Below are 17339 nucleotides of genomic sequence, written 5' to 3' on the forward strand. Positions count from 1 at the left end.
TGTAAAAATAGCGGTTTATCAGAAATGAACTTTTCTTTGGGACAGCTTGAACTTCTTTTTTGAAAGTTGAATTCCCTTCCCAATTGGAGGGGTTTTCACAGCCTCAATATGCCTTTCTGACCGCCCAGGTAGACATGGTTTTCAGCCCCTCTTCCAGCTCCCGTGGGAGATGTGAACCCCCTTCCCTCCTCAGCTGGCCCCTGGTCCCCCTTTGCTCACCAGAGTTGGCTGCCCCAGTTCCTGGCTGGTCTTCTGGGCTCCTCAGCCAGGGGTCTGTTGCCTTTGGCCTGAGCTGCCCTTGGGAGTTGGGGGTCTTTCAGGTTCTGGCTGGGGGGGAAAATGCCGGGCAGCTGGCGGTCAGCACATCTGGAGAAGTCAGCATGGCTGCTGGGGGGATCGTCTCTGCTCAAGTGGGCAGCTGTTCGCACTTCTCCTTCTTCAGCTGCTCAGTGCCCACTGGATGTGATCCCACCCACTCCTCACCCAGGCTTCTCCTGGGCATCTCTGGCTTTTCTCCATTCGGTTCTGCAACTTTTGCCAGAAGTGTGGCCCTTTTTTCTTCTCCCCAACAGACACACAACACAACATGTCCTCCTGACACACCCATGAAGAGTTCTGGAAAGTGTACTGAAGAACAGCTCATCCTTGGGCCCAAACCCTCTCTAGCCCACCAGGATGCTTCCTGCCCTCCCAACGTTCCTTTCTCTTTTCATCGCAGGCAGGGAAGAATCATTCTCCACAACCAGCATAAAAGAATCTGACTATCACCTGATATCAACAGGTATTCAGAGTCTTTTGGACACAGGCTTAGCACCCGGCCAGAAGTTTGGTAGTCCCGTGTTCAAAAGCAGCCTGAACAACAGCTGACAGACACAGAGAAAGTTATGTTGTGAAATAGCAGAGACAATGCTCTTTGCTCCTTTTCGCTGTGCAGCCTCCATTGTGGTCGCTGTTCAACTGCTGCTTGGAGTGATTCTAGGCATCAAGCTGGGGGGAAATTTCAAGGCAAAAACAAACAAACAAACAGCTATAGTTTTGTGAATTTTCAGCCAATTCTTAGCTCTTTTATTTTTTAATACTTGCCAGCTTCACTCTAGTGCATTCTGCATTGGGCTGAATTCTCTCCAAGATCCTGGACAACTTCCTGGGTTTAATGGAATTGTGATTAGACTTCTGGTTTAATTGCACCTGGAAGAACTGTGGAGGTGCTCAACTGAGTCTGCATGCTTACCAAGAGACAGGTATGTTCCCTGAAGACCTATGGAAAGCCTGTGGGGCTCCAGCTGCCTGATTCTATACTTGGTTCAAGCCAAGGAGCTGAAATCTGGGTTTGGCAATGTTCACAGGTTGTGCTACACTTCAAGGGTCCCTGTCTTATAAGCCAAAGGGCTGCAACTGGGGAAATGTAATTGGGGGTGGTGGGGAGGAAAGAAGGATCTGAACAGTGACATCCCTAGGAAATTTTTACCTCTCCCAGGCTGTATCTCAATTCCTTGGGAGAAGAATTAGGTCTGCATGCTGCTTGGAGGACTCAACAGGGAAATTACACACTTCATACACAGTACAGTGAGCTATGGGTTTCCTCCATCCACCCTGGGTGTGCAATATTGCAAATGTGTACATCTACTCCATCCACAAACAGAGCATCAAGGCACCTCATATATGTGTGGGCATTTTCACAGGTAACCGAGTTGTGTTTGCTTCCTAGGTGGAAATTGTGATTCTTCAGAAAATGTGGGTATCAAAATTGACCTGCAGTTGAGAAGATTCTCTCCCTTTGTGGCCTCTCTGATGCAAGGGGAAAAAAAGCATTTTGCACACTCTGTGCATAGGTAGGATTTCTCTGCAGTGTGACCCTCCTAAAGGCTCTTAATATGGGACTGCTGGGAAAGACACCCCCCCCCCCCCCGTTTGTTGGGTCTCTCTCCAGTGTGAATTTTCTGATATTCTGACCAAGGCAAGGGGTAAGCACAACATTTTCCCCCACTGGAACACACACTTAATGATGTCTCTTTTGTCTGGACATTCCAATGTAGAATGGTCAGCAAATATTTCTCAGACTCTCAGCATTCACCTTTCTTCTCTTCAGTGTGAATTCCCTGATGAACCACAAGGCATGCCTGTTGAGCAACACATTTCCCACACTCAGTACATTTGTGTCAATCCAGTTGGATTTTCTTCAGAACTAAACAGTTTGGCCTGATAGAAATACTGTTCCTGCATTCCAGTCCTCTCAAGAGTCAGAAATATTTCTTAGAACACGTAAGAAGGACTTTATTTCCAAAGTATTTTATTTCATAATTTGAATAAAAAATAAGGACCAAAATCAAGAACCCTCATAGTTTTTTACCCTTAACTGCCCTTTGGTGTTCAGGTCAGGTCTCAGGATAATGATATAGCATTTGGGGATGAAAATGCAGCCCAGTAAGCCCAGGCTGGAGGCCAGGCTGGAGAAGATCTGCACAGCCACCATGTATTTCCCTTTGGTGCTCAGGTAGGTGGGGACAAAGGAGACCCAAACGCTGCAGAAAACCAGCATGCTGAAGGTGATCAACTTGGCTTCATTGAAGTTCCCTGGAAGTTTGCGGGCCATGAAAGCCACCAAGAAGCAGATGGCAGCCAGAAAGCCCATGTAGCCAAGGGCAGAGGAGAACATGGTGATTGAGCCTTCATTACATTGCAACAGGATGTGTCCTGGTTGGGAACGTAGGTCAGAATCTGGGAATGGGGGAGAGATTCCCAGCCATATGATGCAGATGCCCACCTGAATCCCAGAACAGGACAAGACAATGGAGTTGGCCAGAGTCTTCCTCAGCCATTTCCTCATCCTGCTACCTGGCCTTGTGGCCAGAAATACTATCACCACCATGACAGTCTTGGCCAGCAAAGAAGATACGGCAACTGAAAAAACAACACTAAAGGTGGTTTGTCGAAGAAGGCAGGTCACTTTCTTGGGGTGACCAATGAATAGAAGGGAAGTCAAGAAGGAAAGCAGGAGAGAGACCAAGAGAATGTAGGTGATATCCCGGTTGTTGGCTTTGACTATGGGAGTTTCTCGGTGTTTAATGAAGATCCACAGAACAAAGGCAGTGGTAAGAGACAAAAGAGAGGCAGTGAGAGCCAGAATAAGACCCAACATTTCTTGATAAGATAGGAAGCTTACAACTTTGGGGACACATTGATCTCGCTTCTTATTGGAATGCTGGTCATCTGGACACTTTTTGCAGTGAGCTTCATCTGAGAAACATAAGTAATTGCTGTGTAAGTAGTAAATTCAGTGGTGTTTAACACATAATAACCTATTGACCAAAAGAGGGCAGTGGGGTATAGATAGAGTTATTAATTATTTATCCTAGGTTCCCTCTTTGTCCCACTGCCAATTCTGTGCCTAAAAGATTTCTAGGTTTTGCCTATCCCTATATTATATTTCCTGTAAATAAATTTCCTTTGTATTATGCTTATAGAATGTACTTCAGTAATCACTGGAAAGCCCAGATTCCTGATCTCAGGAACACATATATACATCTCCAACTCAGTTATGAGGCATTTTGAGGGAGAAATAGATTGATAGGTCATAAGCAGATTAAGCCCCACAACAGGTGGTAGCATTTTACCGACTTGATTGGACTTGGGAGCTAAGTAGGATCAGGCCTGGTTTGGACTTGGATGGATCTCTTTCTTTGCTCTTGAGCCACTTACTTTCCTGGGTGGAGATTGTTCCCTCCATGCATGGAGAACAGTCATAGCAGCAAACTGGTGCTCCCTCTCTCATGAGTTTGGTGTATCCTGGGAGACAACTTTCAGTACACCTAGAAAAAGGGGCCTTCTAAACATAAAATTGAGGAAATATACAAATGACGGGATTACTTATGAAAATGGAAATGAGTCCCAGGCTGGGTTCGTGAACTAGGCTAAACCATGGTTTGTTTTGGACATGGTATTTTGAATATGACATACATGTGGTTTACACACAGTGCAATGTCCTGAAACACCTTTATATACCATAGTGTTAGTCTCCCAGAGAGCATAAATTGAAACCAAAGAACAGAATGGCTTGAAGTAAGAGATACCTCAGCCATTGAGGTGCACTTATCACCAGGGATTCTTGGCTTCTTTCTGGGCTCAGAATTTGGGATGGAGGAAAAAAAAAAGATGCCCTCAACTTTGTTTTTAACCATAACCATGTTTGAAATTCATCCACTAAGTTTAACCTTGTTTGCTCAAAACAGTAAATCATCTATACTTGCCAAATGTTCTACTTCTATATGCCAGTTGTGCCAGCATGAAGTGTATACTTTTAATGTCTCTTTCAAAATATAGTGAAAATACCGTATTCTTCCGACTATAAGATGATGCTTTTTTCTAAAATCCTTACCCTAAAAATTGAAGGGCATCTTATTCAAGGAAGTCAGCCGAGGAGAGAACCGCGCGGTTGCAAAACTGCCCATACTTTGTTTCTGCAAAGAGGCTTCCTCCTATTGCTAGCCTTCAATCACGAGTGAAATAGCTTGTCTCCCAAACAGACTTCCTCCAATCACGAGCCTTATGTAACTGATGTCAGCTGATGCTGAACAAACCAATTAGAAGAAGTCTGTTCGCAGAGACAAGCTATCGGCAGTTTCACTTGTGCTTGAATGTAATCAGTTATGCAAAAAAGCCTGGAAATAGAGCTGCAGAGAGACGGTTTGGACCTCCTCCCACTGAGTGTATCAGGTCAAGTTTAGTTATAATTACTAAATAAAAATGTGTTCTGCACTATCTTTAAAATATTAATTTTGGGTTGGAAAAGTGGGGGTCGTCTTGTACATGGGGGCGTCTTATTGATGGAAAAATACAGTACCTTTTTCAGAAAGTCATTTTAAACATCATCCTTTTTTTTTTCCTCAAGAGCCCCAATTTCAGCATGATTTTATTCCAGGTTTTGCTCAAGGTCCAGAGGGAACTCTGAACACGTGATTTGGATTCTACATCTCATCAGCTTCAGCATGAATGGCTGATGGTAAGAAACTGTGGGGAGTTTAGTCCAAAGCTGGGGATGCAAAAGGTTGCTCACTCCCATCTCAGCAATTGCTAGGACGACATCTACAGTAACTTCTTGAGTCTCTGCCTTCTTCCAACATCTGTCTCCTGAATCTCAAGTCTTAAAGCAAGGTTCAGCATGGAGGAAGCCCTGGGTAAGTTGATGTGCAGTAAGGTCTTCCTCCTTAAATTGGCTTTCTTGGCCTGTTTAGGTTCCTTACAGGCTACAAGCAGCATTGAGCCACATGATTTCCATCCTGCCCCAGAACAGTGCTGGCATCCACCCATTGAGCAGTAGAGATTTTGAGAGGCCCAGGAGAAATGGGAGAGTTTCAACCAATTTCAACCCAACTTTTTTCCAGCACAGACCCTCCATCAGAGTGGCAAGGCTAGTGAGCTACAGTTTCAATGTATGGGAGCAGGTAAACAATACAATAATAACAATAATAACAAACAGCAGAAGGCCACCCACCCCACCCCAATCAAGCAGACTCAGCTACCTGGTTAAATGATGTTGGCCATATGATGGCAGTCTCATTGATGGAGAGCTTGACTTCTGAAGAGGCTTCTCTTTCTATAGTCCCAATTTTCACCCCAACAGTAGACTTGTTGGGAAATACTGCCCAGTTCATGATATCTAAGTCAGCAACAGGATTTCCAGCCTCATCCAAATAAACATTATCCACAGAAATATTGTAAAGCTGGAAGTTTCTTAGAAAAGGATGAAGCTAAAAAGACATACATTGCCATATGAATCCTAATTCAAAAGTGGTCTGCTTCAACTCAGTGTCTCTGTCTGCAAACGTTGGAAGAATCCAAGTAAGGATTTACTCTCTCTCTCTCTCCTTTTGGTTTATCACTCTGGCCTGATCACTTTTATGAAATTGCTAATCTTGGGTCACAAACATATTTTGACTCCAGCCTCCACCCTGGGTAAGCTGGCCATCTCACTATGGTTGGTTCCCCAACACTGATTTAAAGTGCCAACCACCTCTGGTGTTGGATTTGGCTAAAACACCAATATCCAAAATTTCCTTGCCTGGGACTTTGACTCCACTCTGTCTTTGGATCATCTTCAGCAACCGGGTGCTGAATTGTCCTATCTTCTTTGGTGCAATCTTCCTTCCTTCTCTCTCTCACCTATCCTTCTTTTCCACTTCCTCTGCTTGGAGATTGTTCTCCACCCCCTTGTCTATGTCATCTGAAACAAGGAACCTCCCCCCCCCCCCTCAAATCTCAGTGTTGTAAGAAGGAAGAGGGGAGCTTCAGCAATTGACCTGGTTGTTCCCTGAGGATGCTGAGAAGAGGCATAGATTTGATCCCTTCTTGGAGTGGCAGGAAAGGAAACGACAAGAGATGCCCTGGTCTTCACAGCAGAAAAAGATCAGTGTTGGATGATCAAGGGGGAATACGAGAGTTACTGGGGCATCCTGGTGGCTATTTAATCTACAAATAGGAAATGAGACTCTCTCTCTATTGTGGCAGCCTTCCCTTTTCTTACAGCATCCCAAACCAGCACAAGTGTTCAGTTTAGAAGATCGAGACAGAAAATGTCTCTCTCCTCTCTCTCTCTCTCCTCTCACTCACTCACTCAGTCTCCACACCCCCCGTAGACTACATCTAGCCAGAATACACATTAGAAACTGGGAAACTGGGCAGCACCCCACCCCATGTCTATCCCATCCCTTCTCCAACATGAAACTTAGGAATTAAAGGGGATCGTCATTGGAATCCCAAAGAAGGAAAATCTTACCTGCCATGGTCTTACTACCTGAGGTACCAGATGATCACCAACCTGCATCCTTCTCTGACTCAGGTGGGAGGAATAGACAGCATGGAGGACCCAGGAGACAGCCTGGATTGCAGTGGAAATACTGGAGCTGTCCTCAGACAGAATCTCTGCAACCACATTATGGGATGGGATTTCCCAGTTCTCTTTTTCTATGCATCTTCCCCAAATTCTCTTTGACAACCCAGGGCTTGAATAGGAACACTGAAATGCTGTCTTCACAAATTTTTTGAGAACTGAGAAATATGAATTTAAATCATAAGATTGTGTCTTCTTGTTGTTCTGGGTTAAGAAGGAGAGCAAAAGGTGTTTATGCTGGAGGTTAACAAATTGGTAAAAGTATCTCACACTTATGTCTGTCAAAGCTGTTGCAATCCACACTTTCTCCCCAAACTTATCATTAGCCTTTTCAATATCATGTATTATTATTGCTAGTAGAAATGAGGCTTGAAAGTCCAATTGACAAAGGATAATTTTTACTTGACTGTTGCTAAAATATTGAAGGATGTCCTTTCTTTTCGTCTTATTTATCACAGGGAGGATTTCTGAGAAGGCAACGCAAATCCCTTTCTTGATGGCCACAACCGTAAAGGTTCTTCTGAACTTTTCCCCATTTTCATTGTCCGGAACAGCAAGGCCAATCCAGGTCCACTGGAAATGAAGGAGAAGTTTGACAGTTGCCAAGTGAGGAGGCTCTTGTTTTGGACTCATCCGGTAGGAAAAGGGAAAATGATATTTCTGCTCAGGAATGTGGCTGATGACCCCATAGTTGATCTAAGATGAAATAGAAAAAATGGGTGATTACAGATAGTCCTCCCTTAACGACTATTTGTTTAACAATGGTCTGGAGTTACGACAGCCTTGGGAAAAGTGCTTTATGACCCCCACGGTCACGTTATTGCAATTTGCGACCTTTTTTACAATGGTTGTTAAGCAAGTCACATGGTCATTAAGCAAATTATGTGGTTGTTCAATGAATTCCAGCAAAAAAAGTCCATTGGGGAAGTTGGATTCACTTAATGACCATTGTAAAAAAGGTAATAAAATCAGTTCCTATTCGCTTACTGACCAAATCGCTTAGTGATCTAAATTCTGGTTCCTATTGTGGTCGGATAGTGAGGACTACCTGTATCTGGCTCTTAAGAACAAATGTGAGTGCTTAAACTTAAATTTTTTTTCCCAATGCAAAGATGTTCTTTCCATCTGTCCTGGAGAACACTGCAGCTGAGCTATGGATAAAGGCCCTTAGTCTGAATCCAGTTCAGTAGCAAAAAAGGAGAACTCTGCAAAATCAGAGTACCTTTCAAAATCATGCTATAAACTGATGCCAGAAGGAAGAAAGAATTATGTATCCATAGTGGAAAAATATTATTTCAAAAAATATTTCAATATTATTTCAAGCTCTATCATCTGACTCCATTTATTTCTTGAAATGCACCATTGCCACCTTTTAGACAATCTGGAGTATTTACCCAGTGAAATTAGCTTGAATGTTCATTAATACCTGTGGGATTTTGTAGATGCCTAGCATGGTTGTAACATGATTGAAGAGCTCAGAATCAGTCCCTTCAAGTACGGCCAACAGGTTTTTTGGTCTTCCACAACTGTAGTTTGGGACATTCTCCTGTCCCATGGATAGCAAATCGATCATGGCATCGTAAGTTATTCTTGCATTGAAAAAGATCTCATAGATGTTGTAGCCCAGGGTAATATTTGGTAACAGCCTTGGATTCTGGTTGATCTCGTGAATGGCAAAGAAGAAGGGCAGGACGTGACAGAAACTCACAAACTTACTGCAAGATAAGAGATATTAATAGGTTTTCACCTTCAGTTTGAATCTTCATCTTCAGTTCCTAAAGAAAAGACATGTCATATTTTATATAACTTTTAAGTGAATCTATAAGTCATCAGTTGTATTTCTATCTTATGCATATACTTTGGACAGTTAAAAAATCCAGTCTGAAATCAATGGAAGAGTGATGGAATAGGTCATTCTAAAAATTCTAAAAACTAATCTGGACAATCTCATGAAGGGCTAAGAAGAAGAATAGTTTACCAGAAGCTCATTCTCACTACATTGCAGTGTATGGAATATTGCCAGATACATATTGCTCAAGTAAAAACCTGTAAATCCTGAATCATTCATTTACAGGGCCTTTCTGGGTGTTTCTATTAAAAGGACAGTCCCACTGACACCAGAGGGAATTTCTGTCCAGGTTGATGATCAGGAAGAAACACTTTTCATTCAGGCTCAACATGGCTCCCAGTGGAAGCTCTAGACCAGATTAATGTGGTTATTTTATTCAAATTATGACTTAGATAGGCAGTCTTCCAACCAACTTACAGTTTTATAATTAAGGATTAAAATGGATCAGGTATCTTAGCAAGTGAATGCATTTCCCAAATGGACAAGCAGGCTTCTCTTAAGTAAGTTTCCTTTTGTTGAGTATTTGATCTAGGGTGTGTTTGACTGCAGGTTGTATAAATATTTGAAATTAAATTTTCTGGAAAAATATTTCAGTGTTTGCATTTTATTTATTGTTAGCTGCCCTGAATGCACCAGTTCAGTAGAAAGGGAGCATTCATACCACAATTAAAAACTGGAGAATGTTTTGTTGTCCAATTAGCTTAATTTTGTAAGCCATTGCTCTATATTTAAAAATCTCTCATGCAGTCCTGTTTCAGGTACACCTAGGCTTGGTTGTCACAGCAGACATTACTTGGTTACTGAAGTAAATTATTGCTGGAAGTTGCTCAATGCACTGAACCATAAACGTACCAAATTTATTCTTTTAGTAGGACTCCTTATGTCCCCATTGAAAGACCTAAATGGCCAGACTGAGGACAGATGATCCTGGAGAAAATCTATCTATGTGGTCACTAGAAGTCAACACTGAGTTGATGGTACTTCATCCCAAGCTCTTGATCACCAGCAGTAAAGGTCTCTAGGAATTCCTGTCTCCCATTTTAGGCAGCTACAGCTTCTTTGGGCTGTTCAGGATGGAAGAAAAAGGGAGAACCCTTTTCCAGAATAGTATCCTGCCACTCCATATTGAAAGTCTCCCATGTTGTCCTCCTTCATGGCTCGCTTGATAGAGGGATTCCAATAACTCATCTCTCCAAGGCTTACCCAACTGGATGACCCTGCTGATCACTCTGATGTCTTTCTGCTTCTTTCTTGTTGTTCTCTTTTGGTAGCACATAAAGTTGCAAAGTTTTTGCAGTAGTTTGTGAATTATATAGGGAACTCTCTAGGAATTAATTGGCCATGACAAAGCCAGCATTTACACATTTACACTGTTGTAACATTACCTATTATGTATAGCTATGGTCATTTGCTGGCATACTTTTTACTACTATATCTTCATATACCTTTGGCATAAATGGATATTTCCTTACTTTTCAACAGTGGTTGGGTAATGCCTTATATATCAAAATAATGATATTCTGTATAGTTTTAAATTTCATATGATCTATAACTAATAGTGATTATTTTACTGTGGAATCAAAATGCAGGACTCAAATGCAAAATAATCAAGGCTTCACTGCCATGTTTATTAGGCAGTGCGCACTGGAGGGGGACCCCACCAAAAGTTAGTGGGAGACACTCCCCTGTAGGCACAATGGATGCCCTGATATTTATACATTTCTACAAGAAGGGGAAGGGGAAAAGAACGCATACATATACATATTCATATGATGATGCAGGCAGACCTAAATAAGCAATAGATCTCAAGTTACTTTCTGTCCCTCTCCTTATCTACTATCTTCAAGGAAAACATTCGTTTCACAGAGAAGAAGAAACAAATTAGTTCAAGGTGCCAAATGCCAGGATGAACACATCCTCCTTCAAGACAGATGCCTTGGTATATGGGGATGTTGGGATAAGGCTTTGAGACAAGGCTTTTTACAACCAGGCTAGTTCCCACGAGCTTCAAAGGGGCTGCACATTCCTTTACATTTCAATTTTATTAAGGTGATCCCATTCACCCGAGGCCTCTAAAAACTTGCTTCTTTCACCCAAAGATGTATTTTCCTCACATTACCTAGCAATGAGACAAAAGACCAGAAGATCACCTCACCAGCAATCAATCACCAGCAATCATCACCCTGATAAGCAAAGGTTACCACCAGGCACACAATCAAGCAGTAAACATAGACTAATCAAGGAACTACCAGAGGAGCAAAACAGAACCCCCATCCCCACCAGCACTGGCAGGGCATGCCACAGTATATAAACGGAGAGCGAACCCCATTCCATTCTAGCACTGAAGATGTTACCTAGCCGGGTAATGAAACATTTGCAAGAAAAGAACCAAGCTCAGAGAACCCCAAGGACTCCGCAGTTCAACCCTGAGCTACACATATTTACCTCTGTTGGTACCTAGCAATGATTCTGTGGTTCTGTGTTATTAATATTAATTTTAATCTTTGAGTTATTTTCTTCATCCTCTTAAACATTCATTTTTTATATATATGGAAGGTTGTAAATTTTAATATTAGTGATGCTGATCAATGATTGAAATAAAACACATAGAATAAGATTCCAAAGGTAGGACAGCACAGCATTGAACTTACCTTATCAAATCTGTGACACATTTCTACCTCAAGGTGTGTAAAAATGACTACTTACCAGAAATGAGTTTTTCTTTGGAACAGCTGAAATGGCTTCTGTATAAGGCTGAATTCCCTTCCGAATCTGAAGGAACTTTCATAGTGCTAAGATGTGATACACCCATGCCCACTTCCCTTGATACCTGCCACACTCCCTGGTCACTTTATTTTTAAAAAATAAATAAAAAGAATAAATAATAAAAAGAATAAATAAAGTTTACTTTAAATAAAAATTAAATAAGAGTCTGGTGTTCCTGCCATGAAAAACAAAATGCTAGCCTCTAACTTCTGCTGAGGCCCAAATTGGCCCACAAGCTATTTTACAAAATAAATCTACAAGTCAATGGTTGAGGACTTTGTCCAGGAGGTGGAAAATATGATAGATGATAGATAGATAGATAGATAGATAGATAGATAGATAGATAGATGATAGATAGACAGACAGACAGACAGACGATAGATAGATAGATAGACAGACAGATGATAGATAGATAGATAGATAGATGATAGATAGACAGATGATAGATAGATAGATAGATGATAGATAGATAGATAGATAGATAGATAGATAGATAGACAGATGATAGATAGATAGATAGATAGATAGATAGATAGATAGATAGATGATAGATAGACAGACAGATGATAGATAGATAGATGGATGATAGATAGATAGATAGACAGACAGTCAGACAGATGATAGATAGATAGATGATAGATAGACAGATGATAGATAGACAGACAGGATAGATAGATAGATAGATGATAGATAGATAGACGATAGATAGATAGATAGATAGATAGATAGATAGATAGATAGATAGACAGACAGACAGACAGACAGACAGACAGATGATAGATAGATAGATGATAGACAGACAGACAGATGATAGATAGATAGATAGATAGATAGATAGATAGATAGATAGATGATAGATAGATGATAGATAGACAGACAGATGATAGATAGATAGATAGATAGATAGATAGATAGATAGACAGACAGACAGACAGATGATAGATAGATAGATGATAGATAGATGATAGATAGATAGATAGATAGATAGATAGATAGATAGATAGATGATAGATAGACAGACAGACAGACAGACAGACAATGATAGATAGATAGATGATAGATAGATGATAGATAGATAGATAGATAGATAGATAGATAGATAGATAGATGATAGATAGACAGACAGATGATAGATAGATAGATAGATAGATAGATAGATAGATAGATAGATGATAGATAGACAGACAGATGATAGATAGATAGATAGATAGATAGATAGATAGATAGATAGATGATAGATAGACAGACAGATGATAGATAGATAGATAGATAGATAGATAGATAGATGATAGACAGACATATGATAGATAGATAGATAGATAGACAGACAGACAGACAGATGATAGATAGATAGACAGACAGACAGATGATAGATAGATAGATAGATAGATAGATAGATAGATAGATACATAGATAGATAGATGATAGACAGACAAATGATAGATAGATAGATAGATAGATAGATAGATAGATAGATAGATGATTGATAGATAGACAGACAGATGTTAGATAGATAGATAGACAGACAGAGACAGATGCTAGATAGATAGATGATAGATAGACAGATAGATAGATAGATAGATAGATAGATAGATAGATAGATAGAGACAGACGATAGATAGATAGATGATAGATAGACAGATGATAGATAGACAGACAGGATAGATAGATAGATAGATGATAGATAGATAGACGATAGATAGATAGATAGATAGATAGATAGATAGATAGACAGACAGACAGACAGACAGACAGACAGATGATAGATAGATAGATAGATAGATGATAGACAGACAGATGATAGATAGATAGATAGATAGATAGATAGATGATAGATAGATAGATGATAGATAGACAGATGATAGATAGATAGATAGATAGATAGATAGATAGATAGATAGATAGATAGATAGATAGATGATAGATAGATAGATAGATAGATGATAGATAGACAGACAGATGATAGATAGATAGATAGATAGATAGATAGATAGATAGACAGACAGACAGACAGATGATAGATAGATAGATGATAGATAGATGATAGATAGATAGATAGATAGATAGATAGATGATAGATAGATAGACAGACAGACAGACAGACAGATGATAGATAGATAGATGATAGATAGATGATAGATAGATAGATAGATAGATAGATAGATGATAGATAGACAGACAGATGATAGATAGATAGATAGATAGATAGATGATAGACAGACAGATGATAGATAGATAGATAGATAGATAGATAGATAGATAGATAGATAGATAGATGATAGATAGACATATGATAGATAGATGATAGATAGACAGACAGACAGATGCTAGATAGATAGATAGATAGATAGATAGATAGACAGACAGACAGACAGATGATAGATAGATAGATGATAGATAGATAGATAGATAGATAGATAGATAGATAGATAGATAGATAGATAGATAGATGATAGACAGACAAATGATAGATAGATAGATAATAGATAGACAGACAGATGATAGATAGATAGATAGATAGATAGATAGATAGATAGATAGATAGACAGACAGACAGACAGACAGATGATAGATAGATAGATAGATAGATAGATGATAGATAGACAGACAGATGATAGATAGATAGATAGATAGATAGATAGATAGATAGATAGATAGATGATAGATAGACAGACAGATGATAGATAGATAGATAGATAGATAGATGATAGACAGACAGATGATAGATAGATAGATAGATAGATAGATAGATAGATAGATAGATAGATGATAGATAGACATATGATAGATAGATGATAGATAGACAGACAGACAGATGCTAGATAGATAGACAGACAGACAGATGATAGATAGATAGATAGATAGATAGATAGATAGATACATAGATACATAGATAGATAGATGATAGACAGACAAATGATAGATAGATAGATAATAGATAGACAGACAGATGATAGATAGATAGATAGATAGATAGATAGATAGATGATAGACAGACAGATGATAGATAGATAGATAGATAGATAGATAGATAGATAGATGATAGATAGACAGACAGATGATAGATAGATAGATAGATAGATAGATAGATAGATAGATAGACAGACAGACAGACAGATGATAGATAGATAGATAGATAGATAGATAGATAGATAGATAGATAGATAGATAGATAGATAGATAGATAGATAGATAGATAGATAGACAGACAGACAGACAGACAGACAGATGATAGATAGATAGATGATAGATAGATGATAGATAGATAGATAGATAGATAGATAGATAGATAGATGATAGATAGACAGACAGACAGACAGATGATAGATAGATAGATAGATAGATAGATAGATAGATAGATAGATGATAGACAGACAGATGATAGATAGATAGATAGATAGATAGATAGATAGATAGATAGATAGACAGACAGATGATAGATAGATAGATAGATAGATAGATAGATAGATAGATAGATAGATAGATAGATGATAGACAGACAGATGATAGATAGATAGATAGATAGATAGATAGATAGATAGATAGATGATAGATAGACATATGATAGATAGATGATAGATAGACAGACAGACAGACAGATGCTAGATAGATAGACAGACAGACAGATGATAGATAGATAGATAGATAGATAGATAGATAGATAGATAGATACATAGATAGATAGATGATAGACAGACAAATGATAGATAGATAGATAGATAGATAGATGATTGATAGATAGACAGACAGATGATAGATAGATAGATAGACAGACAGAGACAGATGCTAGATAGATAGATGATAGATAGACAGATAGATAGATAGATAGATAGATAGATAGATAGATAGATAGAGACAGACGATAGATAGATAGACAGATGATAGATAGACAGATGATAGATAGACAGATGATAGATAGATAGATAGATAGATAGATAGATAGATAGATAGACAGATTATAGAAAGATAGATAGATAGACAGACAGATGATAGATAGATTGATAGATAAATAGATAGATAGACAGATGATAGATAGATAGACAGATAATAGATAGACAGATGATAGATAGATAGATAGACAGACAGACAGACAGACAGACAGACAGAGATAATGACAGAGGATAGAGGATAGACAGAGATGATAGAGAGAGAAAGGAAGAGAGAGATTGACAGACTGCCCTGTATCATAGAGAGCACTGTAGGGAATGAGAAGACATAGTGGGAAGGAATCTCCTTTCTTTGTCTTCAGCTAAAAGGGTCTTTGGTGGCTCTCCCTGGCACCATCCAGGGTCATGTTGGGAAGAGCCAGGCCACCAACTGCCCTGCAACCATTTTGTGAGATTGCTGACTGCGGCTGTCAGGGGCTAATGGCAGCTTTTACAGAACAATGAAAAAGAAACTTCTCAAAGTGCAGGTTGATATGCATTAGGTAGAATAAATGCTTTCTTTAAAGCACAAGAGCAGAAAAACGGTGACAGTGGCCATGTACTAGGAAATGGGAGTCATTCCTTGCTGAAAAGAAGGTAAATAATCAATTCACCAGAGTTCAGCGCCTATCAATAATTACCTTACAAATCTGTTGGCGGGAGGCTGGAAGAAAAGATATGGTTGAATGACAGTACTAGATGTAGATATGATTCCACTAATCAGGAAGTCTCCTGGCTTGTAGTAATTTAACATGTATTTTTCCTCTTTCAACACATCCAATTGACACCTGACCTTCAACGTCCCACAGGGAAAATGGGACACCAGGAGAAGCAGCAGCAGCAGCATTTCTCATCTCATGATGGAGATCTGCTCTAGTCTCTGTCTTTGGTCTCAGAGCTGACTTAGGAAACCAACATCCTCTCGCCAAAGGTGAGGCACAGCCTGGCACCAGATCTGGAAGGAACAACCTAAAATCTCATGTGGGTAAATCCCATCTGATGGTCTTTGCAGGGCTTGAGCTATTTTCAGGGTTTTTTATATGAAAGGTTACCAAATATTTGTCAAGTCCTGTTGATGAGGAGTTACTAAAGGATCCTCAGCTTGGTTTCAGAGATGACCCAGAAAGCAGGGGAACTCCAGAGGCTTTGCTGGAAATAGAATAAATCACCATCATTTTGTTAATCATAAAGGAAGAACGGATCACAGTGGACTCTCGATAAGAAATCTTTGTAACCCATGGGCATAGTTTCAATTTAAGGGTTTAATTGTTCCATCAAGGGAGCAGTTCTGGAAAGTTTGACCGCCTCTTACTTATCAAAATTATTCTTGAAGTACTAAATGTTGTAATGCACTAAGAAAACGGAACAGTTTTTAACTAGCCATTGGGAACATTACAATCCCTTCCTACCTACTTCTGGTATGGATTAGGCATCTTCCTGCCTTCAGGTCAGGTCCCTGGAACACCTGCATCCAGGAGGAGATACTCCATTTAATAATCAGAGGCACACAAAGTTTACTCAGTTATGCAAAAGAGAAAAACAGCCATGTTCATGTGTACAGTCACCATGAAATCTTTGCCCATTCCCGAAGTGTTATGTAATGGGGCAGAGTCATTATCCTTTTGGTTCAGTGGGCAAATCTGGATGTTCGAAAGCTTGTCAAGGCCACTACAAAATGGCTGCTGTGGAGGACATGGCAAGGCAAAAACACCCGATTCCAGGAAGACTAGAGGCTTTCCCTATCTTTGTCTTTCTAAAGCAGAATCATGCCCTGGCCAGACTAATTTTCTCCCTGGTAATAATAGATTTAGTTGACAGATAGCTCAGGACTAGAACCAAGCTCAAAAGTAGAACCAAGGACCTAGAAAGGTGGTGGGCTTCTGTTCCTTGGATGACTTTAAAGATAGGCAAG

At 39.7% G+C, this 17339-nt stretch overlaps 1 protein-coding gene across 1 annotated transcript; it reads right to left on the minus strand.

The window, feature by feature from the left end:
• Positions 1 to 2326: 2326 nt before the first annotated feature.
• LOC112543052 (vomeronasal type-2 receptor 26-like) lies at positions 2327 to 8339 on the minus strand. Its single transcript, XM_088134731.1, has 5 exons — positions 8313 to 8339; positions 7289 to 7582; positions 5517 to 5747; positions 3700 to 3823; positions 2327 to 3237 (listed from the first exon to the last, which is right to left on the minus strand). The coding sequence occupies exons 1-5, from the start codon at positions 8337 to 8339 to the stop codon at positions 2327 to 2329; spliced, it is 1587 nt and encodes a 528-aa protein (XP_087990857.1).
• Positions 8340 to 17339: the final 9000 nt, after the last annotated feature.

Source organism: Python bivittatus, unplaced genomic scaffold (assembly GCF_059951505.1).
Source record: "Python bivittatus isolate LINGU-HERP-01145 unplaced genomic scaffold, Pbiv_v1 ctg000080_np1212, whole genome shotgun sequence".
In the NCBI taxonomy this organism is placed as follows: domain Eukaryota; kingdom Metazoa; phylum Chordata; class Lepidosauria; order Squamata; family Pythonidae; genus Python; species Python bivittatus.